The 26253-nt window shown below is 42.7% G+C and overlaps 2 protein-coding genes across 4 annotated transcripts; both read left to right on the top strand.

Annotated features, from left to right (window-relative positions):
* Window positions 1–1502: 1502 nt before the first annotated feature.
* Window positions 1503–9997, top strand: LOC109202519 (uncharacterized). The gene is made up of 9 exons (XM_025907687.1): window positions 1503–1562; window positions 1770–2075; window positions 2150–2383; window positions 2479–2583; window positions 2726–2938; window positions 3023–3364; window positions 8656–8989; window positions 9081–9138; window positions 9252–9997. Exons 1-9 carry the CDS (start codon window positions 1508–1510, stop codon window positions 9483–9485), a joined length of 1881 nt encoding a protein of 626 aa, XP_025763472.1. The 5' UTR covers window positions 1503–1507; the 3' UTR covers window positions 9486–9997.
* A 1846-nt stretch (window positions 9998–11843) lies between these two features.
* Window positions 11844–25148, top strand: LOC106097284 (sialoadhesin). 3 transcript variants are annotated; one of them, XM_019360580.2, is made up of 12 exons: window positions 11844–12076; window positions 13249–13334; window positions 14318–14620; window positions 14695–14928; window positions 15024–15128; window positions 15272–15484; window positions 15557–15898; window positions 16552–16897; window positions 16989–17046; window positions 17262–17395; window positions 17503–17578; window positions 24812–25148. In XM_019360580.2, the coding sequence occupies exons 1-12, from the start codon at window positions 12060–12062 to the stop codon at window positions 24923–24925; spliced, it is 2028 nt and encodes a 675-aa protein (XP_019216125.1). In that variant the 5' UTR covers window positions 11844–12059; the 3' UTR covers window positions 24926–25148. The 3 variants fall into 3 exon arrangements, with proteins under 3 accessions (XP_019216125.1, XP_019216126.1, XP_019216127.1); XM_019360581.2 differs by lacking the exon at window positions 15024–15128 and having other exon boundaries at window positions 11845–12076; XM_019360582.2 differs by lacking the exons at window positions 15024–15128; window positions 15272–15484 and having other exon boundaries at window positions 11846–12076.
* The last annotated feature ends 1105 nt before the right edge of the window (window positions 25149–26253 follow it).

Below are 26253 nucleotides of genomic sequence, written 5' to 3'. Positions count from 1 at the left end.
CCCAGGAGGCATCCTTGTCAGATGGCTCCATTATGTTTGATAGTGTTTCATTTCATTTTGTTGAATTCCATTTTCCTTTCTGTGTATGGCTAAAAAAGGTTGCAGACTGGCAGACGTTTTGACTGTGGAGCCACACTCAGCAGTGACATCAAACAAACAGGAATGCACCAGGCTGCAGTAAGTGACAAGTTCATCCACTACAGGGCAGCGAAAATAACATTGATGTTAACCTTTCAAAGCCACAATACATTTCAATCAGACAACTCAAACAACTCACTTTATCTTAAATAAAGTGACAAGAGGCAGGCTACATAAATAAATCAATAAGAAAGCAGCTTTTTCATGCTGATACAAAGCATACTGTCACAGCGAGAGCTGTAAGGTACAGACTGGACCCAAAACAGATTCAACCCAGAAACTCAACATACGTGGCAAGATTTATATACAACAAGTGACACGGTAGAACACGCTCGTGACAGGTACAGCGACAATATACAGGTAAGTGAAAACAATGACCATGGGCAAAATCTGCACATGTGAATAGTGGCTGGGGATCTATATACAAGGGCAAGGACAAACACACACTACTGTGGAATATGATAAATCTAAATGCATGAGGTCTGGGTGAGCAGGTGAATGAGGTGGTCCAGAGAGGTTCCAACGAAGAGACAGGGAGGCAAGCAGATGAGCTGAGTGGGATATCCATACCAGAACTGTGGTGGAAATAGCGGTAGGAGCGACCAGTGTTCCATTGTGGTTAACTGCAGGCAGGCAGAGATTATGATCCATGGACTTGACTGAAGACAGAGAAAACAAGATTAGTACAAAATTTACAAGAGCAAGAACCATGAGCGGCTGAAACTAACGCTGATTAGCTGACATTCTGTACAAGAGTAGTTGTCAATGCTGGTTTAAATACTGCCGTATTAATCAGTCTTAGTTGTGGCTCCCACAAGGAATGACAATCTCTGCCCAGAGGAGGAGACATGAAGCACAGTGGGAAACAATCGCTGCTCACCCCAACCATGACACATAAAAGAAGGCAAGAGATCAAAATCGCTGCAGATTAATGTCTACATCACTCCAGCTGTGTGTGTGCATTACAAATGGTCATACTCAGAAATACCCAACAATATAACGCCTCCACAGCTTTCTGTTCACAAACTTCATTATATTTAATGAACTCAATTTTTAATGCACTCAAAACACAACTACATACAGCAAGTAAATAAATTTAAAGAATTATTATAGAGGAATTGATCTTATGTAGATTAAAATAATATTCATGTTAAGACAAAGCATAAAAGATTTAAAGGAAGAGGAAGCAAGTTTAGCTTTAGTTTCAAAGATGCACGATGTGTGAAACCAAAGAATATAAACCAGCAGTCCCCCCTCACCCTTTGCTCAGACAAAGAGCGCTGCTTAGTTTGACCGATGACTTACTTTGTCTTTTTTGGTTCGAGCTTTTACTGTAAGCTTCACACTCAAAAACTGGACTAAAACAACAATGGAGTTGAGAGATGCTGGTCGTCTGTTTGTGGGTCTCATCTTTTACATTTCAGGTATCAGAGATTATTTATGAGTTCTTATGTAAAAATCGTTAGTTAATAATAACTTAAGTACAAAGATATAAATTTACAGATGAGAAAATTTAGTTTGGACTAGTTCCTAATGTGAAGTACTGAAAATTGGTTAATAAAACAAATGGTTAATAATAAAGACATATTAATAAGATAATAAATGTTTTTCTTACCTCTCTTCTGTTAAAGGTGTTAATGGAGGAGAAACCAGGATTTGTGCTTTCAAAGGTTCATCAGTGGATCTGCACTGCTCACATCAACATCTGACTTCAAGCAGAAAATGGTTCACTATAGGCTGGGATGGTCACAAGTATGTTCAGAGTGAGCTCTCTGTGGATGGACAACGTGTAACATACAACATGTCTGAAGAGAAAAACCCAATTTTAACCATCAATGATCTAAGAGAGAGTGATGCAAACACTTACTGCTGTATGAAGACTACAGACAGTCGAGGACGCTGTTGGTACAAAAGAATTAGTCTTCAAGTAGTTGCAGGTACAGTGACTTTTACTCATTGATTACTTTCCAAATGACATCATTGTATAAGCTGTTATCCATCATCCTCTCAGAGCTGCAGGTAAAGGTGATTCCTGCCACAGAGGGACAGACAGTAACACTGATGTGCAGCAGCAGCTGTCCTCTGACTGAAAAGCCTGCAGCCTACATCTGGTACAAGAACAGAGAGTTTCTCTATGAGGACTGGTCTCCCTGGTACCAAGAGCTGCTCAGCAGTGAGGAAGCAGTCACATACTCCTGTGCTGTCAAAGGCTACGAGGATCTCAGAGCCCCTGAAGTCTCTGTGGGTGAGTCATGATGTTCATTGTGCTACAAAACGTTAAGCAAACCCCTGTAAAAATAGTCTCAGTACAAATATTTAACCATGTGTCTTTTTGTCCAGATTCAATAACAAAGACATGTTTCAGAGTGACTTGTGCTTATGGAAACATTTCTTCCCACAATCAGACATTAGGGGATGAGCCGTGCTCCATCACATATCCCAGAGGTGAAATTTCCATACCCAAACCGTACAAACACATCTTCACTTAACCTCTATTTTGTCATATTGTGTCAAACCAACACTTATACGTATTTATTGCGCTGTATCAAATATAGTGTCAAGAAATTTATTTATCCTTTTTCAACAGAGGTTCGTGTTCAAAGAACTTCTTCCATCTCAGGGTTTGTCACACTGACCTGTATCACCAGCTGTAACCTGACTAACCATCAAACTGGCTACATGTGGTATCACAACAAACAAAACTATTATGAGAATCAAGATTATTTAGTTGATAACTCTTCAAGAGACACATTCTCTTGTACAGTTAAAGGTCACAAACGTATTCAATCCAAGGAAGTTTGTAAGTGTCAAAAATCTAATAATGAATTCAAGTGATGAAATACAGACCATTCAAACAACTTTAAATCTTCCATCTATATTTCAGGTGTTCAGGATAAAAACTGCTGGAGAGTGAATTATGTCAGCAGGAGGATCTGTGCTCTGGAAGGATCTTCAGTGAACATCACAAGTGAATACTCACATCCTGATAACATGAAGCCAGAGTTTAAATGTTGGAGTAAAAAATGGAGAAAAGATAAAGTGGAAGTTGAAGAGGTGATCGAGGCTGCAGGTCGTGTGGAGTATCAGGACAGCATGAAGAACCAACACATCCTGACCATCAACAACCTGAAGAAGAATGACTCAGGAGGATACACATTCAGATTCCAGAAAGATCATGAAGGATGGACACAGTCTGATCTGCCTGGAGTCTTTTTGATTGTCACAGGTAAATCTAAACTCCTCACTCAGCAGACTTTACTCATTAATGTCTGAACAGGAGCAGAGGTGGAAGAAATATTCTTATCATTAATTACAGAATACCTATTTAACAATTCTAATGACAGATTTTTTTCCCCCCTCTTTTATTCTCACTGACACTTCTGCATGGAATATCTTATACACAACAGACAGACTGTAGGTTAATTTTAACAAAAACTTCAGACTCACAGTAAAACACGCCTGTATTACTAGATACAAAATCCAAAGCAGTATAAATTACATAAAAGTTTCTTTATGGTTCAGAGGTTGCTCAACAGAGGCTGGTTTTAAGATGTGTGTGAAATCGAGTGTTACAATTGGTCAGAATTGGCCAATAAAAATGTGATAAATATTAACTTTCTATAAGGAAAACACATTTAGTCTTTTAATTTGAATATTTTTAAATTCTTGACAATAAAAGCGAATGCTATGCCAGCTTCTAGCTTTAAAGGTGTAGAACAAACCTGATGACAAACTCCTACATAATTAAAACATCAACCAAACACATCCAGAGTTTGAGGGCTGTGAGTAAAAAACGAAGGCAGTTGAGGCCAAAAACAGCAGGAAACTTGTGATTACTACAGTAAACACAGCAGTTTTTTTCTCTACATATTTTACTTTCTAAATTGAGTTATTGTGAGCAACAGGAATGTTAACAGAGGGATAACTTTGTTGAAGCACACTGTTTATTACGATCACAGCCCGCTGTCTTTAACAGTCTCACTATTTTTTTGCCTTGTTTGTGTGGGGATTTATCCAAAACGTGTTGATCACCGTCATTCACAGTCTGGTTTAATAAGTAGTTTGGTTTGGAATTGTGCTTGTCTGTATCATTGTTTCACAGAACAGCATTATCAAGATGTGGTGATTATCAAATTGGCCAACAGATATCAATGTGGGGTCTCAATTTGTTTCAAAGCCAAATTCTTCCATTGGTTCATTGGTTCACAAAGCCTTGCTTTGCCCATCACTACTGATTGAACCAAATTAGAAGCAGAGCAGAGACTGAGGAAACTAACTGAAACACAGACACTGACTGACAGGAGCACATACAAGATGAGGAGACGATGACATGACAAAGACCAGAGGGAGATTGAGGACTTAAATATACACATGAGGTAATTAGGATGATACACAACTGGGAAAAACAAGGTACAGGTGAAATAAGTCAGACAAGGAAAGTACAACTGAACACAACACAGGACAAGAGACTATGAAAATAAAACAGGAGACTAACACTGACTGAAACACCAACCAGACAGGCCAAAGTAAACAACGTTAAAACTGACTAAACATGGGAAACATAACAGAAACAGACTAGGCAAAGGGAACATAGGAGGACAGGACAAACTTGAGAATATCTAACAAAGAAATCTTGAATACAACACAAGATTGAGAACCTAACATAAGCAAAGGTAATTGTAGACACTAAAGCTGGTGCACCAGAATGTCTTACTAACGAGTTTCTTTTAAATACAAGGGGAGATCGAGCGAGTCAGAAACCCAGGAAACAGATGCTGAAGGTCTGATGAGAAACAGTTTATTCCCAGGCCAGAAAGCAACAATGACAAACAATTCTAACAAAAATCTTGTCAAGATACTAAAACCCCCAGGAATAAACAAACCCAATATCAAAAAAACCTATAAAACACAATGTTCCATATCACTACCCGATCCGTACCGGAAACCAGATCCATAACACGCATGTGCAAAAGGTCTATTTCTGCTTGAAGCATTTTTCGATGGTTACGGGTCAGAGTATCTGTTAAGATGTTAATAATAATAATAAGTATGTCTTAAAATGTTTGCAATAATGAAACATTTCAATATAATGTAGACAAAAACGAAAAAATAAAAAGATAGTTATGGATCAGGATCCCCCGATCCTTACTGTGCATGTGCAAAGTCGGACCGTACTAATCGGGTCTACCTGATCCGCATATTCAGATGTTCTCTTCTTCTTCTGTTTCTTTTAATGGCAGTTTACTCCCAGTGTACGAGAATACCGCCACTTGCTGACCGAGCGAATGAACCCTTTGTAAACTGAACTTCCGTCAGTACAAATCACGTTTGTGTATGTGTGCTAAATTTGATTTAGTGACAGTCGATTTGATTTATTGATAGTCACATCAGGATCCCCTTCAATTTGCTTACCAGCCCTGTCTCGGAACTGGGACACCATCATCTATCTGCTCAATCAACCAGCGATGCATGTGGATGCTTCACTGGTGTCCTGGATTGTTGATTACCTGACAGGAAGACCACAATATGTGCATTAATTTGTTTGTATACGGAGGTATTCATTGTTTAAATGTCCCGGGCAGTTGCAAAGGAGGCAGAGCTGTCGAGAAAGGCTAGGAGCTAACTGGGCGCTAACCCTGTCATTCAAATATATTAACTGTCGCAATGTTGGCAAAAAGAGGAAGTGACGTGCAATAAGATGGCCACATCCAGACGCCTTCCTGACCACTCCTCTCCGACTATGCACCTTTTTAGTTTTTTACTTATTTTTTGCTCTGGTTTACATTCCAAAATCCTCTAGTTTTATAGTCTACGACAGCAGATCACTTGTAAACATGGGTGACAAGGTTGCACATTTAATCTTGGACACTTTTAAACCCGACCCATCCTGGCCGCCAGAGATTCTACGCGGCGCGGAGAACAACAAAGGACGGGCCACTCATCCGAGGCGTGGAACAAAGAAGCGCCGGGGGAAACGCACTGGCGTTCGGAACAGACTGAGACAGCAGGCGCATCGCGCACCACTGCCCAGCATTCTACTGGGCACTGGAGAACAAGCTCGATGACCTAAGAGCAAGAGTCGCCTTCCAACGTGGCATGAGGGACTGTGTGGCCACCCACGGCTCCAATACCATTGTGAAGTTTGCTGATGACACAGTGGTGTTGGGCGCCATCTCCAACAATGATGAGGCGGCCTACATGGATGAAGTGAAGAATCTGGCATCATGGTGCCAGGACAACCATCTCCAGCTGAACGTTGGCAAGACCAAGGAGCTGGTGGTGGACTTCAGAAGGAGTCAGCACAGAGACTACAAGCCCATTATCATCAATGGAGTTCCAGTGGAGAGGGTGCAGTCCTTCAAGTATCTCCGTGTCCACATCTCCTCAGACCTGACATGGTCTGCCCACATTTAGGTCCAGACCAAAAAGGCTAGGCAGCGCCTGTACCACCTACGACAACTGAGGAAGTTCAGGGTCTCTCCAGAGATCCTCAGGATTTTCTATACAGGCGCTGTGGAGAGCATCCTCACACAGAACAGCACATCCTGGTTTGGGAACAGCTGTGTTAAGGACCAGAAAGCTCTTCAGAGAGTGATCTGTACAGCAGAACACCACTGCAGGATTGCTCTCCCCCCGCTTCAGGACATCTACACAGGAGATGCCGGACTAGAGCAGCGCAGATACTGAAGGACCCGTCCCATCCCGGCAACAAACTGTTCCAACTTCTGCAATCCGGTAGAAGGTTCCGCATCATCCAGGCAAGGCCAGAGAGACTCAAGAGGAGCTTCTATCCCCAAGCCATCCGGGCCCTAACCCCCCCCCCCCCCCTCCCACATTCACCTAATGTATATATTATATATAATGTTCTTTATAATGCCCCCCCCCCCTTTGTTTTGCACAAGTAGAGGAGAATGTCAGGTTACATTTCTCTGTGTGTTATACCTGTATAACTATGAATAAAGACCCTTGAAACTTGAACGTAAGATTTGCGCATGCGTGCTACCGATCGGGTTTCCGGTACGGATTGGGTAGTGACATTCCATGCGCACCAAAATCCCACCCTGTCGCACAGTGCAACTGTCCTACAACCAAGGATGAATGTTTGTTAGGTGTTCACAAACAGGACAGAAATCCCTCTTTCAGAGCGGGGTCCATGCCACCCTCGTCCCAGCCAGACGAACAGAAGCCTCCTATCCCTGTCTTGTCCCTCCACTGGACTCATCACATCCCAGCCAGCTCACAGTCCGCACTGGAATCTGACGCTCGATGCCACCGTGGCTCCCCTTATGGCATCACCCTGCAAGAAAACAAAAAGGGGCCAGAACCATCGTCCCGGAAGCTGGCCTGGCTTGTAGCCATGGCAACCCTCTCCCAATACGGCTGCACCCGGTGAACAACAGTGGAGAAACAACTCAGAAATGCAGGCAGAGATATAACTCTGCCCTGCTGCCAATCACACGCCTTGGGACTGGGTCGCCACATCATGCTGACCGGTTCGTCTCCAGATGAGGCATCGCAGCCCCCACGATCAGGCAGCGGGTCCCTTTTTTCCACCTTCATGCGTTCCTCTTCATATCTGGGGCCTCTCTTCCTCCACTGCTTCCTTTTAATAGGTCCTTTAAACAGCTGATAGGCCACCTCTGGACACACCCATGCCTCAGCAGGTGATCGTTTGTCCCATGCACAGCCAGTCCACAGTGGATTAAAAAAATGTCAAATAACACACAAAACATGCAACACAAACAGATAAAGTAATGCAAATAAAATCTACACTCACAACTAAACACAAAAAAACAGAACAAAACTAATATAAAAGATAAATACAAATTTCCACTGTGTGATATAATGTTTAAACTAAAAACTAGAACAAAATCAGACAGAAATTATAAAAACGGACAACTGAGTCCAACATAGAAAAAAAAGGGTATAAAACCAAGGATCAAGACATAAGGACACAAAGCACAGTGCAAGTTTCAGTTATTGTGGACAAAAGTGAAGGCAGAGACCCACAAAAATGAAGCAAATGGACAGTCAATGTGAAATGGACTGGTTCTTATATAGCACCTTTCTACTCTGCTGGAGAATTCAAAGCGCTCTATACAGCATGCCGCATTCACCCCATACACACAAGCATTATTATCTATATGGTGAGTGCTTTCTAACTATCATTCATACTCCGATGGATGCATTGGAGAGCAAGTCGGGGTTAGTATCTTGCCCAAGAATATTTTGCATGCAAACTGGGGGAGCCAAGGATGGAACCATCAGCCTTCCGATCAGCAGCTGAACTGCTCTACCTCCTGAGCTACAGCCACCCCTTATGGGTGTTAATGTTATGATCAGCTGTTAAGTAAAGAATAACCCAAGCTGTCATGCACTGTACATGGGGCGGAGTAAAAAAAGGCAGCCATTCCCTGTGAAATGTCATGGAATTAAATTACAGAACCTAAGTTACAATTGTGTAACGTTTCATATCTTGACATATCATGTTTTTCATTATAAATGTTCCTCTTTCAGAGCTGAGAGTGAAGATGAGTCCTTCTGCAGTGGTGACAGAGAGTCAGAGAGTCACACTGACCTGCAGTACCAGCTGTCCTCTGACTGACAACACAAACTACATTTGGTACTTGAACAGTCGACCTCTGACCCCGAGAGAGAACCAGAACAAACATCTGATCCTAGACCCAGTCAGCAGGGAGGATGCAGGAAGCTACTCCTGTGCTGTGAAAACCAACAAAGATATCAGCTCTGCTCCAAAGACTCTCACTGTCCAAAGTATCACAGGAAGGACACGAGGAGTTTCTGTAATAATTCTGGTTTCAATACTTCTCTTTTTCTTCTTTTTGATTAGGTAAGCAACACTGTGTTTGGTTCAAAGTGACAACTTTTAATCTCTGACATGAACTCACTTATTTTTTCTGTTTATTACTTTCAATAACCAGAAAAAAGTGGACTATGAGTCAGTCTTCCACAAATGAACCATCAAACAATGTAGTGGAGGTAAAGATTACTGTAGAGCTGGAAAACACATATTCCTACTAAATGATCTATCTTACAGAGTCAAAGGAGTCGAATCTTTAAGTTTATTATGATGTATCGCTTTTTGTTCTCAGCTAAATCCTGATCCTGCGTGTGAAGACGTCTTAGCTCAGCCACAGGTGGAGGATGAAGTCCACTACAGCAAAGTCTACATCTTCAAAAACCACACAGATCCTCTTTTTTCCACCATAGAGCCACTTCAGCCCAGAGACGAGCAGCATGCTGATTACGCTGCTGTGAAGTGTAGATATAAAACAAGCTCTGATGGAGAATGTGTTGTCATTTCAGCAGAAACAGACGACAGTTAAAGACCTGCAGAAGTACACTGTGGTGAACGAACCTTTTAACAAACCTCTGCCTACATTTAAAATCTTGTGCACTGCACTGAATCTTGATTTCACATTATTTATACCTTCTTTCTGTTCGATACAGTGAGGTTAGGCATTTTGATGAGCTTCACATGTTACTCATGTGAATGGAATAATTCATGGCCATGTAAATATTATTGTCATGTATTTTCAATCTTAATCCATTTTAGCAGGTTAGAGCAATTACACACAATGAAAGGATCTTCAACAATAAAACTCTAAGAAAGAAGGGATACAACAGCTGTAATGTTTGCTGCGGGGATGCTCCTCATGGGTATATATGTGCTGTCATCACACTGGACACTGAAAATTTGAGAATAACTATTTGAAAGTTAAACAGTGTTTGGGAAACTCACTGCATTATAGACTTGATTTTGTCACAGTGCAGAATATTTAGGTTCACTTTTTTTGCTTGCTTTCATTCCTAACTGTATTTTAAACACGTTTGTACAGTTTTACTTTTGTTTACTTTAGATCTTCTATTTTTAATGTGAAGCTTTTCTACTATTTTAAATGTCTTAGTTTTTTCGTGGACTATTTTATAACAGACAGCATATCCCATCCAACAATTCTTTTCCGCGTATCTATTTCAGGGTCGAGGAGGGGCTGGAGCCTATCCAAGCTGTCAGACAGCGTATTCAATTCAATTCAATTCAATTTTATTTATATAGCGCCAAGTCACAACAACAGTCGCCTCAAGGTGCTTTGTATTGTAAGGTAGACCCTACAATAATACATACAGAGAAAAACCCAACAATCAAATGACCCCCTATGAGCAAGCACTTTGGCGACAGTGGAAAGGAAAAAACAGGCTCAGGGAGGGGCAGCCATCCGCTGCGACCGGTTGGGGTGAGAGAAGGAAGACAGGCTAGAAGACATGCTGTGGAAGAGAGACAGAGATTAATAACAAGTATGATTCAATGCAGAGAGGTCTGTTAACACAGTGAGTGAAAAAGGTGACTGAAAAGGAAAAACTCAATGCATCATGGGAATCCCCAGCAGCCTACGTCTATTGCAGCATAACTAAGGGAGGATTCAGGGTCACCTGGTCCAGCCCTAACTATATGCTTTAGCAAAAAGGAAAGTTTTAAGCCTAATCTTAAAAGTAGAGATAGTGTCTGTCTCCCGAATCCAAACTGGAAACTGGTTCCACAGAAGAGGAGCCTGAAAACTGAAGCCTCTGCCTCCCATTCTACTTTTGAATACTCTAGGAACAATAAGTAAGCCTGCAGTGCGAGAGCGAAGTGATCTAATAGCACCCTATTAGATCACTTTGCTCTCGGGCAGTGTTGGGGAGTAACGGAATACATGTACCGCCGTTACGTATTCAGAATACAAAATATGAGTAACTGTATTCCGTTACAGTTACCGTTTAAAAAGGTGGTATTCAGAATACAGTTACTTTGTTGAAATAAATGGAATACACGGCGGTACTTTCCTGTTTCATATTATCGCGGGTCAGGACTGTTTGGGTTTGTTTGACAGCTACGTTCTGTTGTTCCAGGCGGCAGCGTTACGGTTGCCATGGTTACAGGGTGACGCGCTCTCTCTCTGCGTGTTTCCTGGGTGAGAGAGCGCTTTTTTGTTGTTGTTGTTGTGCTAAGCTAAAAGGCAGAATGCTACAGGCATAGCTCTAAAGCATGTAGCCTCATGGGCAGTGTAGTCCGTGCTGCAGGGAGAATGGACTACCATACCCGTTATGTGTCTGTGAGCGAGGGAGGGAGAGAAAGGAAAAGTCCGAGCTGTCACGGAGCAAAAACGGGAGCTGGAAGCATGTAAATATAATAATAACCACAGCAGCCAAGAAGAGTGCCTGAGGAGCCCATTTGTAAGTAAGCTATTAAGACTCAACTGTACACTGTGTTCGTGTTTTCCTCCGGAAAAAATAAGTTCCGTTGGAGAAGCCTTTCAACGCCTCTCTCTGTCTCCCGCAAGCAAAGTTGACCCAGACAACAAAGTAAAGCTAGTTTTCGGCTACCAGCCCGACACGAACCCGACGTATTAGCCAGAGGTCCCTTTACTACGTTTCGGAGCCGCGGACCTTCAGTAACAGTAATAAATCACAGCAATAGGACATTCATGTAGTTGTAAACAGCATGATAATATATTAAGTATTCCAAAGTATTCAGAATACGTTACTCTCATTGAGTAACGTAACGGAATACGTTACAGAATACATTTTGGGGCATGTATTCAGTATTCTGTAGTGGAATACATTTTAAAAGTAACCTTCCCAACACTGCTCTCGGGTCTCTCCACCATTGACCCTTAGAACTGAAGAAGCTTCTCGGATGAGAGGTGAAACGTCTTCAAGCAACTCAAAGAAGTCCAGACGCTTTTCTTTCCAAGCTCCTTAGACTACGATGACCTGGATGACTGAGAACCTTCACAGACATATTACCAGCGTAGAAGAATTATTTAATTGACCCAACTGAATAATATGGAAAAGCCCTGCACTCAAGATTGGTGGCAGCCAGGCTCGCTTGTTGTTGCAGAAAGGGAAGAGATCGGACTATGTCTTTGTTAAAATTGTATGTTTAACTATTTTATTGCTGTTAGTCATTTTTATTTCATTGAATGTATCCTCATTTTATAGTTTATTGCTTTATAATATGAGATTGTCACTAGTAAATTTTGCCACTTAGCACTTCCCTTGGCCACTGGTATATATGTACACATATGATATGTGTGTGTATAAACTGTGTTGAAATTTTGGATTTACAAAATATGACAATTACAAACACAGATTACAGTATACAGACAGTTAATCTGATTTAGAAATGAAATAGCTGTGGTGACAAGCAGAGACAAAAAGCTTTTCACTTGTAAACTCCTCACCCAGCTTCTCGAATAAGGTTCAGACCACTGAAAAATAGAATGAGTGTAATGTACATGAAACAGAACATTAAATGTAGCGTTGGCATGCCTCTTCATTTGCAACACACACACACACACTTGCATGTGCACTGCTGTGATCGCAATCAGTTTCTAGCAGAGAGAACTGTGGTCACGCGCTAACTTAAAGATAATTATAGGGTTCAGTGGAAAATATTACTGAAAACATAACCTGCAAGCGCTAACTAAATGGCCATGATCTCAGCAGCACAGACTGCTGCTGAGATCATGAGCTGTGATAATGGCAGCACAGTGGGCAGACCACAAACTGCTGAAGAGCAGAACAAGCTATACGCGTGCCTTATAATGGTGATGTTTTCAAAATGGTCACTATTATGGTCATTTTTATTATGATTATGATTATTATCATTATTATTATTATTATTATTATTTAACAGGCTGTAAACATGCCTTGTAATAATGTTTGTATAAACATTTTGACAGGAGAATCATTTAACTATTGTCAAATGTCAAATGATTTTTATTACACTCCATCAGGTTTGAGCAGGAGAGTTTTAGAAAAAATTATAAATATATACAGCATATGTACATAAATGTAGAGGAATAATAGAAACACTAACTGAAAGTTAGCCGAACATCAAAAATGTTCAGGGCAAGACAGCTAAACCGCATTGTTCTTCCTGCAGATAAAAAAAGAACCAAAGAGGAAGGGCGTTCATGTTTAGCACAGAGGGGCTTTGTGTGCCAAACCGTTGAAGATAAAACAGTCATGTCAGTCCTCCTATTTTTCCGTCAGTTACGGCCTGTGAGATAATCGTGTCTACTTTTCATTGTCTGCTACTGTCAGCTTTATGTTTGCAAGCTGGACTCCGACCACCATGCTGATGACAGATTTTCAAAATGTGTTTGTCTGTTTCATCTTCTACATTTCAGGTATGAGTAATCATTTATACATCCTTATAAAAACATAGCAAAAACTTAATTTACATTCTAAAACAGTTAAAATAAGAAAAAGTTGGGACGGTATGTTAATTTAAAATCAAACTGAAAACAGTACTTTGTTAAATTATCTTTGACGTGTATTATATTGAAAACAAAACAACAGAAGATTATTTAATGTTTTACACATTAATTTTATCATTTTTCTCAAAATAAAAACGCATTCCAATTTTGGTTCTTACAACACATTTCAAAAGAGAAGCATTCAGTAATTAGTTACTATTTACTTTTTTCAAGTAAGCAACACTATTTGTTGGCAAACTGGCGATCCTTGGCAGATCTTTGCACCTAAAGGACTAGGCCTTTCTTGGATGCTGCTTTTGTACCAAATCATAATTACAATCACCTGTTGACATCACCTGTTTCAAATCACATCATTATTTAACCAATTTAGCTGATTACTAGCCCAAAATCACTCTTGTCCCAATCTTTTTTGATATGTGTTGCAGGTCTGAATGACAGGAAAGAATGTATATTTACAAATGAAGGGAAGTTTATGGAACGCTAGGACTGCCATAATGAATTAATTAAATACACCATTAAATAATTAATTAAATGTGTCAATAATTAACTAAATTGGAAATAATTAATTTAATAAATATTTATGACACATTTAATTAATTAATTATTGACACATTTAATTAATTATTTAATGGTGTATTTAATTAATTCATTATGGCAGTCCTGGTGTTCCATAGAGGTTGACCAGACAAAACATGAAATATTTTGTGTTCATATTGTCTGCAATGAAATACAGATGAAAGTAAATGTATAAATCACTACTTTCTTTTCATTTTTTCTTAGTTTTCCATACTGTCCCAACTTTTTGGTATTTGGGTTTGTAGGAAAAGAAAAAAAACACAGTTAATTGTGATAAGACAATAAGTACGTTATACAAATAAAAGTTTGTGTTAAAGGTGTTAATGGAGGAGAAACCAGGATCTGTGCTCTCAAAGGTTCATCAGTGGATCTGCACTGCTCACATCAACATCTGACTCCAAGCAGAAAATGGTTCACTATAGACTGGAATGGAAATTATGTTCGGAGTGAGCTCTCTGTGAATGGACAACGTGTAACGTACAACATGTCTGAAGAGAAAAACCCAACTTTAACCATCAATGATCTAAGAGAGAGTGATGCAAACTCTTACTGCTGTATGAAGACTACAGACAGTCCAGGACACTGCTGGCTCAACAGAATTAGTCTTCAAGTTGTTGCAGGTACAGTGATTTTTACTCATGAATTACTTTCCAAATGACATCATTGTATAAGTTGTTATCCATCATCCTCTCAGAGCTGCAGGTAAAGGTGATTCCTGCCACAGAGGGACAGACAGTAACACTGATGTGCAGCAGCAGCTGTCCTCTGACTGAAAAGCCTGCAGCCTACATCTGGTACAAGAACAGAGAGTTTCTCTATGCGGACTGGTCTCCCTGGTACCAAGAGCTGCTCAGCAGTGAGGAAGCAGTCACATACTCCTGTGCTGTCAAAGGCTACGAGGATCTCAGAGCCCCTGAAGTCTCTGTGGGTGAGTCATGATGTTTATTCTGTTACAAAACATTAAGCAAAGCCCTGGAAAAATGGTCTCAGTACAAATAATAAATGTCATTTGTCTGTGTTCAGAGTCCATCACACAGACATGCTTCAGTGTGACTTATGCTTATGGAAACATGTCTTCCCACAATCAGACATTAGTGAATGAGTCATGCTCCATCACATATCCCAGGGGTAAAAAAATCCACACTGTTTAAACACATCTCCACTAAACCTCTAAATTCAGATTTCTTATAACTATTATTTATATGAATTATATGGGCTCTATGAATATATCTATACATAGTAACAAGAAGTGTTTTTATTCTTTTCTACAGAGGTTTATGTTCAAAGAGTTTCTTCCACGTCAGGGTTTGTCACACTGACCTGTAGCACCAGCTGTAACCTGACTGACCATCAAACTGCCAACATGTGTTACCACAACAAAATAAACTATTATGAGAATCAACATTATTCCACTCATAACTCTTCAACTGGCACATTGTCTTGTGCAGTGAAAGACCACAAACATCTTCAATCTAAGCAAGTTTGTAAGTGTCAAATTGTCAAGTGCTGAAATACAGACCAGTCAAACAACTTGAAATCTTCCATCTATATTTCAGGTGTTCAGGATAAAAACTGCTGGAGAGTGAATTATGTCAGCAGGAGAATCTGTGCTCTGGAAGGATCTTCAGTGAACATCACAAGTGAATACTCACATCCTGATAACATGAAGCCAGAGTTTAAATGTTGGAGTAAAAAATGGAGAAAAGATAAAGTGGAAGTTGAAGAGCTGATTGAGGCTGCAGGTCATGTGGAGTATCAGGACAACATGAAGAACCAACACATCCTGACCATCAACAACCTGAAGAAGAATGACTCAGGAGGATACACATTCAGATTCAAGAAAGATCATAAGAAGTGGACACAGTCTGATCTGCCTGGAGTCTTTTTGATTGTCACAGGTAAATCTAAACTCCTCAGTCAGCAGACTTTACTCATTAATGTCTGAACAGGAGCAGAGGTGGAAGAAATATTCAGATTTCAGTGAAGATGGCAATGCTACAAAGCAAATCCTCATTACAAGAAAATGAGGATTTATTTATTGAACCTGAATTTACTTAAGATTTTAGCAAATTTGCATTTAGTATTGTATTAATTAGTACTTATTTTGCAGAAAAAAAGGGTTTTACTGTTTTATAAGATGCATTCATGTGTCTGTTTTCTTTTTTGCTTTGGTGTTCATGGATTTTATTTGAACAACCTAGATTCTGTTATTTTGTTCAATCTACAGCAAGGACTCACATTTCATCATTTGATATTTTGACATCCATGAGCATACATTACTTTAAATCAGGTCAGAAAAAATGAAAAAGAAAGACTGTTGTTTAATTTGGAACAATAACATTTCTGGCTAACACTCCTGTTTTTCTTTTCTTTATTTGAATGTACAGTCACATTAACTACACTTCCAAACCATAAAAGTCTAATTTCAATTCCAAAATATCTTTGTTTTGACATATGAAAAGCTGACATATGAAGCTTTGTTCATATGTAGTGGTGCAGAAATAAATGTTTGCACAAAAAATGATCACTTACCCTTATTTCTTGCTTTCAGAGCTGAGAGTGAAGATGAGTCCTTCCTCAGTGGTGACAGAGGGTCAGAGAGTCACACTGACCTGCAGTACCAGCTGTCCTCTAACTGACAACACAAACTACATTTGGTACTTGAACAGTCGACCTCTGACCCCGAGAGAGAACCAGAACAAACATCTGATCCTAGACCCAGTCAGCAGGGAGGATGCAGGAAGCTACTCCTGTGCTGTGAAAACCAACAAAGATATCAGCTCTGCTCCAAAGACTCTCACTGTCCAAAGTATCACAGGAACATGGACACCAGCAGCTGCAGGAGTTTCTGCAGCTCTGCTGCTTTTAATACTTCTCACTGTCTTCTGGTGGAGGAGGTGAGCAATACGTTGATCTCATTCAGATCAATAATGTTCATCTGATATGACTTTACTTATATATTTTTTTCTCCCTTTGTTTACAAATCAGAAAAAATAGGATTTCTAACCAGCCTTCAAGAAGTGCAACACTAGGCAACAAACAGCAGGTACAAAACAGGAAACAAAAACAATTCTGCTGCAATAACAGCTGATTTTTTTTTTTAAATGCCCCTTGAACACCTTGTTTTTCTTCACATTAATCTATTCCTCCGTATCCCAAAAGCATGTATTTTTTGCCTCTGCACTGTTCTCTTTCATCTGAATTATAACCTCTTTATGTAAATGTATAAAATGTGAAGTTATTTGTTATTTGTCTCCACAGATTTATCCTGATTTCATAAGTAAAAACATTCCAGCTAAATCGGAAGAGCAGGATACTCATTACTATGTCGGGCTGCGTTGCAGTTTGAAAAGCACAATTGACCCCTACTCAATCATCAAGTTATCGCCTACTAAGTAAATACACTTTTTTTTTTTTTGCTATAATCGTCATATTCAAATTGTGATTTGAAATCTCTTGTTGATTTGCAAATTGTTTCTTTCTTTCTTTTTTTTTTTATTAGAATGAAGACGACTTCCAGTCACTTTCCAAGAAGTGAAACATCAGACAATAAAGAGCAGGTAGAGGACAGGATTCAGGTATAAACATCCCCTCCTCTGTGGTATTTTTCTTCATATGTATCATCAATTAGTCTCCATCCATCCATCCATCTTACACCTCACCCAGGAGGGGCCCAGGATGCATCCTTATCAGATGCCTGAACCACCTCCACTGGTTCCTTTTGATGTGGAGGAGCAGCGGATCTGCTCTGAACCCCTCTCAAATGGCTGAACTTGTCATTCTATCTCTAAGGCTACGTTCACACTGCAGGCGAAAGCACATCAAATCCGATTTTTTTGACCCTATGCGACCCATATCCGATCATGGTATGACAGTGTGAACGGCACAAATCCGATATTTTCAAATCCGATCTGGGTCACTTTCGTATGTGGTACTGAATCCGATACATATCCGATGTTTTAGAAAGCGACTGCTGTTTGAACGGTCATGTCGCATTAAATCCGTCTTTTACGTCACTGACACAAGACAGATGCCAATTATCAGCGCCGGAGAAAAGCCCGAGAAGACATCGCGAACGCTTCCTGGCCATCCAGTGTAGATGTCACTGAAACTGTTGGGAAGACAACGTGAACATTTTATTTGTACTGTATAATCTGCAGATTCTGACAGAAATCTGCAACTATCCTTCGAAGCACCGCTCCTCTCTAAAACAGCAATAAGGATAATTATTAGGTTATTTACATGGGGCCCGGCCAGGCACAGCCCGAAGAGGAGACATGGGCCCATCCTCCCACAGGCCCACCACCAGCAGGAGGCGCCATAGGGGTCGGGTGCATTGTGTGCCGGGCGGCGGCCAGGAGCGGAGGCCCTGGCGGACTGATCCCCGGCTGCCAAGACTGGCAATTGGGACATGGAATGTCACCTCTCTGGTGGGGAAGGAGCCTGAGTTAGTGCGTGAGGTTGAGAAGTACCGGCTAGATATAGTCGGGCTCACCTCTACGCATGGCTCGGGCTCTGGAACCAGTCTCCTGGAGAGGGGCTGGACTCTGTCTCAGTCTGGAGTTGCCCCTGGTGAGAGGCGGCGGGCTGGGGTGGGTATTCTAATATCTAATATCGGCTTGCTGCCGGTACATTGGGGTTTTTCCCGGTGGATGAGAGGGTTTGTTCCCTGCGCCTCAGGGTCGGGGAATGGGTCCTGACTGTCATCTGTGCTTATGCGCCGAGTGGCAGTTCAGAGTACCCAGCCTTCTTAGAGTCCCTGGGGGGGGGTGCTGGAAGGTGCCCCACCTGGAGACTCTGTTGTCCTGCTGGGAGACTTCAATGCTCACGTGGGTAACGACAGCGAGACCTGGAGGGGCGTGATCGGGAGGAACGGCCTCCCTGATCTGAACCCGAGTGGTGTTTTGTTATTGGACTTCTGTGCAAATCATAGTTTGGCCATAACGAACACCTTGTTCGAACATAAGAGTGTCCATAAGTGCACGTGGCACCAGGATGCTCTAGGCCGCAGGTCGATGATCGATTTTGTAATCGTATCACCAGACCTGCGACCATATGTTCTGGACACTCGGGTAAAGAGAGGGGCTGAGCTGTCAACTGATCACCACCTGGTGGTGAGTTGGATCAGGTGGCGGGGGAGGACGCTGGACAGACCCGGTGCACCTAAACGTGTAGTGAGGGTGTGCTGGGAACGTCTAGCAGAGGCCCCAGTCCGCGAGATCTTCAACGCACACCTCCGGCAGAGCTTCAACAGCATTCCGTGGGAGACTGGGGACATTGAGTCCGAATGGACCATGTTCAGCGTCTCCATCGCCAAAGCTGCTGCATTGAGCTGCGGTCGCAAGGTGGTTGGTGCCTGCTGTGGTGGTAATCCCCGAACCAAATGGTGGACACCAGAGGTGAAGGCAGCCACCAGGCTGAAGAAGGAGTCCTATCGGGCTTGGTTAGCCTGTGGGACTCCGGAGGCAGCCGACAGGTATCGACAGGCCAAGCGGAATGCGGCTCGGGCAGTGGCTGAAGCAAAAACTTGGGTGTGGGAGGAGTTCGGAGAAGCCATGAAAAAAGACTTTCGGACAGCCTCGAAGAGATTCTGGCAAACCGTCAGGCATCTCAGGAGGGGAAAGCGGTGCTCTACCTGCACTGTGTATAGTGCTGGCGGAGCGCTGCTGACGTCGACTGAGAAAATTGTCAGGCGGTGGAAGGAATACTTCGAGGACCTCCTTAATCCCACTGACACATCTTCCGAGGAGGAAGCAGAGTCTGGGGATGAGGGGAATGACTCGCCAATTTCCGGGGGCGAGGTCACTGAGGCAGTTAAACAACTGCTTGGTGGCAGAGCCCCTGGTGTTGATGAGGTCCGCCCCGAGTTCCTGAAGGCTCTGGACGTTGTAGGGCTGTCCTGGTTCACACGCCTCTGCAATGTTGCGTGGAGATCAGGGGCAGTACCCCTGGACTGGCAGACCAGTAGTGATGCGCGAATCATGAACGAATCGTTCAATACTCGAGAATCACTTTACTGACTCGTGAATCATGATTCACAAGCGCAACTGACTCACTGACTCATCCCTGTTGCTGTTAGCAAACTAATTTCATTAGTAGAAATATATCTAGCTTATAATTCAAATTGTGAAGAAAAACACAACATCCAGTATCTTAACAAAAACATTTCTGCTCTGAACTGGAAGAAAAAACCCTGAGTAGAAGCTCACATCAAGACAATAGCTCCTCGGTTCACAGTAGCATCGCTCTGCTAACATGCTAACAGCACATTTGAGCTACTCACCCCCTCCTTTCCTGCGCTGAATCGTAGGGGAAACAAATCACTCATGACTCACTAACCCCCTCCCTCCTGTGCTGAATCATAGAGCTAGCGAATCACTCATGACTCGCTAACCCCCTCCCTCCTGTGCTGAATCATAGAGCTAGCGAATCACTCATGACTCGCTAACCCTCTCCCTCCTGTGCTGAATCATAGAGCTAGCGAATCACTCATGACTCGCTAACCCCCTCCCTCCTGTGCTGAATCATAGAGCGAACGAATCACTCACTCACTCAACCCCTCCCTCCTGGCTCGCAGCTACTTCTTCTTCTTCTTGGTTGGCAACCAATGTTAAGGCGCACTACCGCCCCCTGGCTCACAGCTCAGTGGACATTTAGATGAGAAAATATATATTTGACACATGTAAGGAAAATACTAATAAAATAAAAATAAACAAAAGAAATGTTCCCTTTAGAAATTCTTTTGCTCTTTTTTGCTATATAAAATAGTTGTTTTCTTTAAGAATCACTCATCTTAGCAGTAGGATTTACATTAAAAGAGAAACAAATTAAGTTTGAGTGAAAATGTACATTTTTTGCACTCTCTGGTCAACTGACTCAGTGACTCAAATGACTCAAAAAACCCGATTCACTTTGGTGAGTGACTCATTAAAACTCGATTCAGTAAAAAGAATCAAATTTACCATCACTACAGACCGGGGTGGTGGTCCCCATCTTTAAGAAGGGAGACCGGAGGGTGTGTTCCAACTACAGGGGGATCACACTCCTCAGCCTCCCTGGGAAAGTCTATGCCAGAGTGCTGGAAAGGAGAGTTCGTCCGCTAGTCGAACCTCGGATACAGGAGGAACAATGCCGTTTTCGTCCTGGTCGCGGAACACTGGACCAGCTCTTTAGCCTCTCAAGGATACTTGAGGGTGCATGGGAGTTTGCCCAACCAGTCCACATGTGTTTTGTGGACTTGGAGAAGGCATTCGACCGTGTCCCTCGGGGTGTCCTGTGGGAGGTGTTGCGGGAGTATGGGGTGTCTGGCCCATTGCTACGGGCCATTCGATCCCTATACAACTGTTGCAAGAGCTTGGTTCGCATTGCCGGCAATAAGTCGTACTCGTTTCCGGTGGGTGATGGGCTCCGCCAGGGCTGCCCTTTGTCACCGGTTCTGTTAATAATTTTTATGGACAGGATTTCTAGGTGCAGCCAAGTGGCGGAGGGCTTTCACTTCGGTGGCCTCAGAATCTCATCTCTGCTTTTTGCGGATGATGTGGTTCTGTTGGCTTCATCGGGTGAAGGCCTCCAGCTGGCACTGGAACGGTTCGCAGCCGAGTGTGAAGCAGCGGGAATGAGGATCAGCACCTCCAAATCTGAGGCCATGGTTCTCAGCCGGAAAAGGGTGGGAGTGCCCACTCCGGGTCGGGGATGAGTTCCTGCCCAAAGTGGAGGAGTTCAAGTATCTTGGGGTCTTGTTCGCGAGTGATGGGAGAAGGGAGCTGGAGATCGACAGACGGATTGGTGCTGCGGCTGCAGTGATGCGAACGCTGCACCGGTCCGTCGTGGTGAAGAGGGAGCTAAGTGTAAAAGCGAAGCTCTCAATTTACCGGTCGATCTACGTACCTACCCTCACCTATGGCCACGAGCTGTGGGTAGTGACCGAAAGAACGAGATCGCGGATACAAGCGGCAGAAATGAGCTTCCTCCGAAGGGTGGCTGGCCTCTCCCTTAGAGATAGGGTGAGAAGTTCAGCCAACCGGGAGGGGCTCAGAGTAGAGCCGCTGCTCCTCCACATTGAAAGGAGCCAGTTGAGGTGGTTCGGGCATCTGACATGGATGCCTCCTGGGCGCCTCCTGGGTGAGGTGTTCCGGGCATGTCCCACCGGGAGGAGGCCCCGGGGCAGACCCAGGACACGCTGGAGAGATTACATCTCTCGGCTGGCCTGGGAGCGCCTTGGTGTTCCCCGGATAAGCTGGAGGAGGTGGCTGGGGAGAGGGAGGTCTGGGCTTCCCTGCTTAGGCTACTGCCCCCGCGACCCGGCCTCGGATAAAGCGGATGAAGATGGATGGATGGATGGATGGATGGATGGATGGACGTAAATAACAGAATAACTTAAAGCAAAAACTGGGAAACGTAAAGTCCGAAGTCTTTATATTAAGGGCCATCAGTCAAACAATGTTGTTTGCTCTGGGTCTAAACAGAGTGAGTTGTGTGTGACGTCTTCTTTTGCGCATGCGGGCCGCTTTAAGGGTTCACACTAGAGCGCGTTTGCTGTCGCATTTTATTTGTAGTGTGAACAAGCAGACAAAAAAATCGGATTTGATCAAAAAATCGGAATTGAGCATTAAGACCTGCAGTGTGAACGTAGCCTAAGAGAGAGGCCAGCCACCCTTCAGAGGAAACTCATTTCTGCTGTTTGTACCCCCGATCTTGTTCTTTCGGTCACTACCCACAGCTTGTGACCATAGGTGAAGGTAGGGACGTAGATCGACTGGTAAATTGAGAGCTTCGCTTTTACAGTCAGCTCTCTCTTCACCACGACAGAAAGGTACAGCGTCCACATCACTGCAGCCAGAGCACTAATCTGTCTGTCAATCTCTCGCTCCCTTCTCCCGTCATTTGTTAAGGAAACCCAGAGAAACTTAAACTCCTCCACTTGGGGAAGGAACTCGTCACTGACCAGGAGTGGGCACTCCACCCTTTTCTGGCTGAGGACCATGGCCTCAGATTTGGCGGTATTGATTTTCATTCCCACCACTTCACACTTGGCTGTGAATCATTCCGGTGCGAGCTGGAGGCCATCACCCGATGAAGCCAACAAAACCACATAATTCGCAAAAAGCAGAGATGAGATTCTGAGACCACCCAAATGAAAGCCTTCCCCCACTTGGCTACACGTAGAAATTCTGTCCATAAAAATTAGAAAAAGAATTGGTGACAAAGGGCAGCCATGGTGTAGTCCATCACCCACTGGGAACGAGTCCGGGCACCAAGCACCAAGGAGCACCAAGGAGTTGTTTAACTGCCTCAATGACCTCTCCCCCGGAGACTGGCGAATTGTCCCCCTCATCCCCAGATTCCTCCATGGAAGATGTGACAGTGGGACTAAGGAGGTCCTCTAAGTATTCCGTCCACCACCCGACAATTTTCTCAGTCAAAGTCAGCAGTGCTCCATCCGCACTATACACAGTGCAGGTAGAGCACCGCTTTCCCCTCCTGAGTCACCTGACAGTTTGCCAGAGTCTCTTCAAGGCAGACTGAAAGTCTTTTTCCATGGCCTCTCCGAACTCCTCCCACACTCGAGTTTTTGCTTCAGCCACTGCCTGAGCACACCCTCACTATACGCTTAGGTGTGCCAGGTCTGTCCAGCATCCTCCCCCACCACCTGATCCCACTCACCATCAGGTGGTGATCAGTTGACAGCTCAACCCCTCTCTTTACCCAAGTGTCCAGAACATATGGCCGCAGGTCTGGTGATACAATAATAAAATCGATCATTGACGTGCGGCCAAGTGCGTCCCGGTGTCATCCGCGCTTATGGACACTCAAACTGTAGTTTGCACAGAAGTCCAACAACAAAATAATCATGCCCCTCCAGGTCTCACTGTCATTGCCCACATGAGCGTTGAAGTCTATCAATAGGACAACAGAGTCCCCAGGTGGAGCACCCTCAAGCACCATGCCCAGGGTCTCAAAGAAGGCTGGGTACCCTGAACCGTCACTTGGGGCATAACCGCAGACGACAGTCAGGACCCGTTTTCAGACCCAAATGCGCAGGTGATAAACCCTCTCGTCCACTGGGAGAAACCCCAAAGTAGAGGCAGCAAGGTGAATGGATACTAGGATTCCCACCCCAACCCGCTGCCTCTCACCCAAATGAAATGTGTCTCACCAGAATGAGACAGAGTCCAGGCCTTCTCCAGGAAACTGGTTCCAGATCCCAAGCCATGTTTTGAGATGACCCAGACTTTATCTAGCCAGTACCTCTCAACCTCATCCACCAACTCAGGCTTTTTCCCCAATAGAGAGGTGACATTCCATGTCCCAATTGCTAGTCTTGGTAGCCGAGGATCGGTCAGTACATCTTCATCTAAATGATGAAGGATAAAGTATTTTGAGGATTTCAGTGTTCACATTTTGGACAGAGAAGACAGATGGTTTGAAAGAGGAGTGAAAGAAACTATCTATGTCAACTGTGAATTGACCATCTTTGAACAGAGGGGGTGGCTTTATTTAATTTTAGATGGCAGACCAGCTGTCTGTCTTTTTAATCCATTTATTTGAATTTGAGATTTTGTTTATCAACATGTTTCTTTTTTTCTTATTGCATTTTAATGAGCTACATAATCTACTTATCTATTTGTTTGTTCTGCTTTACTTAATTATAATTGTTATAGCAAAGGAATTTCACAGATTTCATACTTTATATTTTGTCACCTCACAAACCTGCTGGTCAGAGTATCATTAAAACCTGCAAATAAAGTAAAACTATTTAAATGAGGGGAAAATGACCTATAACCCAGTATATTGTTTGTCTTCCTCCTCAGGTGAACCCTGATCCCATATATGAAAACATCTCAGCTCATTATAGCGGACTGCACCTACCTATGACCCACACAGTTGATCTCTACTGCAATATTGACCCACTGCCTGTTCACTAAAGTAACTTTGTTACCATAGTGATTTAAAGAGCCTTTTTCTCTGAAATGGTTAGTGACTGAACTAACTTCAGTATCACGGCAAGGACACCACATTTGGTGGATCTGTCAGTGGTTTTCGTACTCTGGAACACAAATTACGGAATAAATTAATACTGAACTTTTCAGTTATAAAATGTATGTTATTGATGATGATAAAAAAAACAGCAACTTGTGTTTGAGTGACATTTTCTTAGAACATAATAAATTTGTTTACTGTTCAAATTAAGCCTTGTGGTTTCATATGTATTCTTGCTGAAAGACGATGACCTCTGAATACTTAGAGACACTTACTTTTCACTCAAAATCCAATCTTTACAAAACTAGTCATGTTATGATTAGCAAATAAGGGAACCACTTGACAAAATGTGTGAGATAAAAGTGTCCAGTGCACATAGAACACGACAGGGGGAGGCAACAAATGTAAATGCAAGTGGGGGGAGATGACTACCGCTACTCATACTGCAACCAACATGCTCTACATTACAGAGAACTCATTCCTAAAACAGAGATAAACAGAAAGCAGAGACTCTAAACAGTAACTCAAACTTTAAAACGTGAACTAAGAATTAAAGACTGCAACAAAGAGTCAAACAACAGGAACCATAAGAAATCGAGAAGAAGGAAGTGATTTTGCTGCTCTTAAAGCTGTGTGTAGTTTGTTGGCAGATACACTCACAGTAAACAGTTTGTCTAATCTGTTTTCACCTTTCCCATAAAACTACTATTTATTTTTGACATTCACTCCTTTTTTTGAGATTTTATGGAGTGACAGAAACAGCAGCTGCGAAAAAGGCGATTTACATATCACTTCAAAGAAGAACTGGTATGTGGTTTGTTTCTAAACCTGAGCTCACTACAGATAAACATCATGGAAAATACACTATGCCTGCAGAGAGTAACTTCTACACAGTAAAAGGAGCAGTGTTAATGCAACACCACAAGAGTCAATTTCAACACAGAGCCAGTGAACATATCAGAAAGAAAAAGAAAGGGTTTTATTGATTGATTATTGCAGATTTACAACATTAGGAAATTGCTGCGGTACTTTGTGCTAGACATACAACAAGACAAACACTTAAATAAAAATAAAAAGTGCTAAACAGATTGATATATACATGAATGCAGGTGATGATCAGTGCAACGATGGGACAGGTGCAGAGAAAACAATACAGGGTTATGTGTTTGAATCAGAGCAAGTGGTGGGAACAGTCTTATGGTTATTGTTCATGAGTCCAACAGCAGAGGGGAAGAAACTGTTCTTATAGCGAGAGGTTCTGGTCCGAATGGAC

The sequence above is a fragment of the Oreochromis niloticus genome, linkage group LG6 (assembly GCF_001858045.2).
Source record: "Oreochromis niloticus isolate F11D_XX linkage group LG6, O_niloticus_UMD_NMBU, whole genome shotgun sequence".
NCBI classification, from domain to species: Eukaryota; Metazoa; Chordata; class Actinopteri; order Cichliformes; family Cichlidae; genus Oreochromis; species Oreochromis niloticus.
Note: the sequence above shows the minus strand (reverse complement) of the source record. Positions and strands in the feature narration are given on the sequence as shown.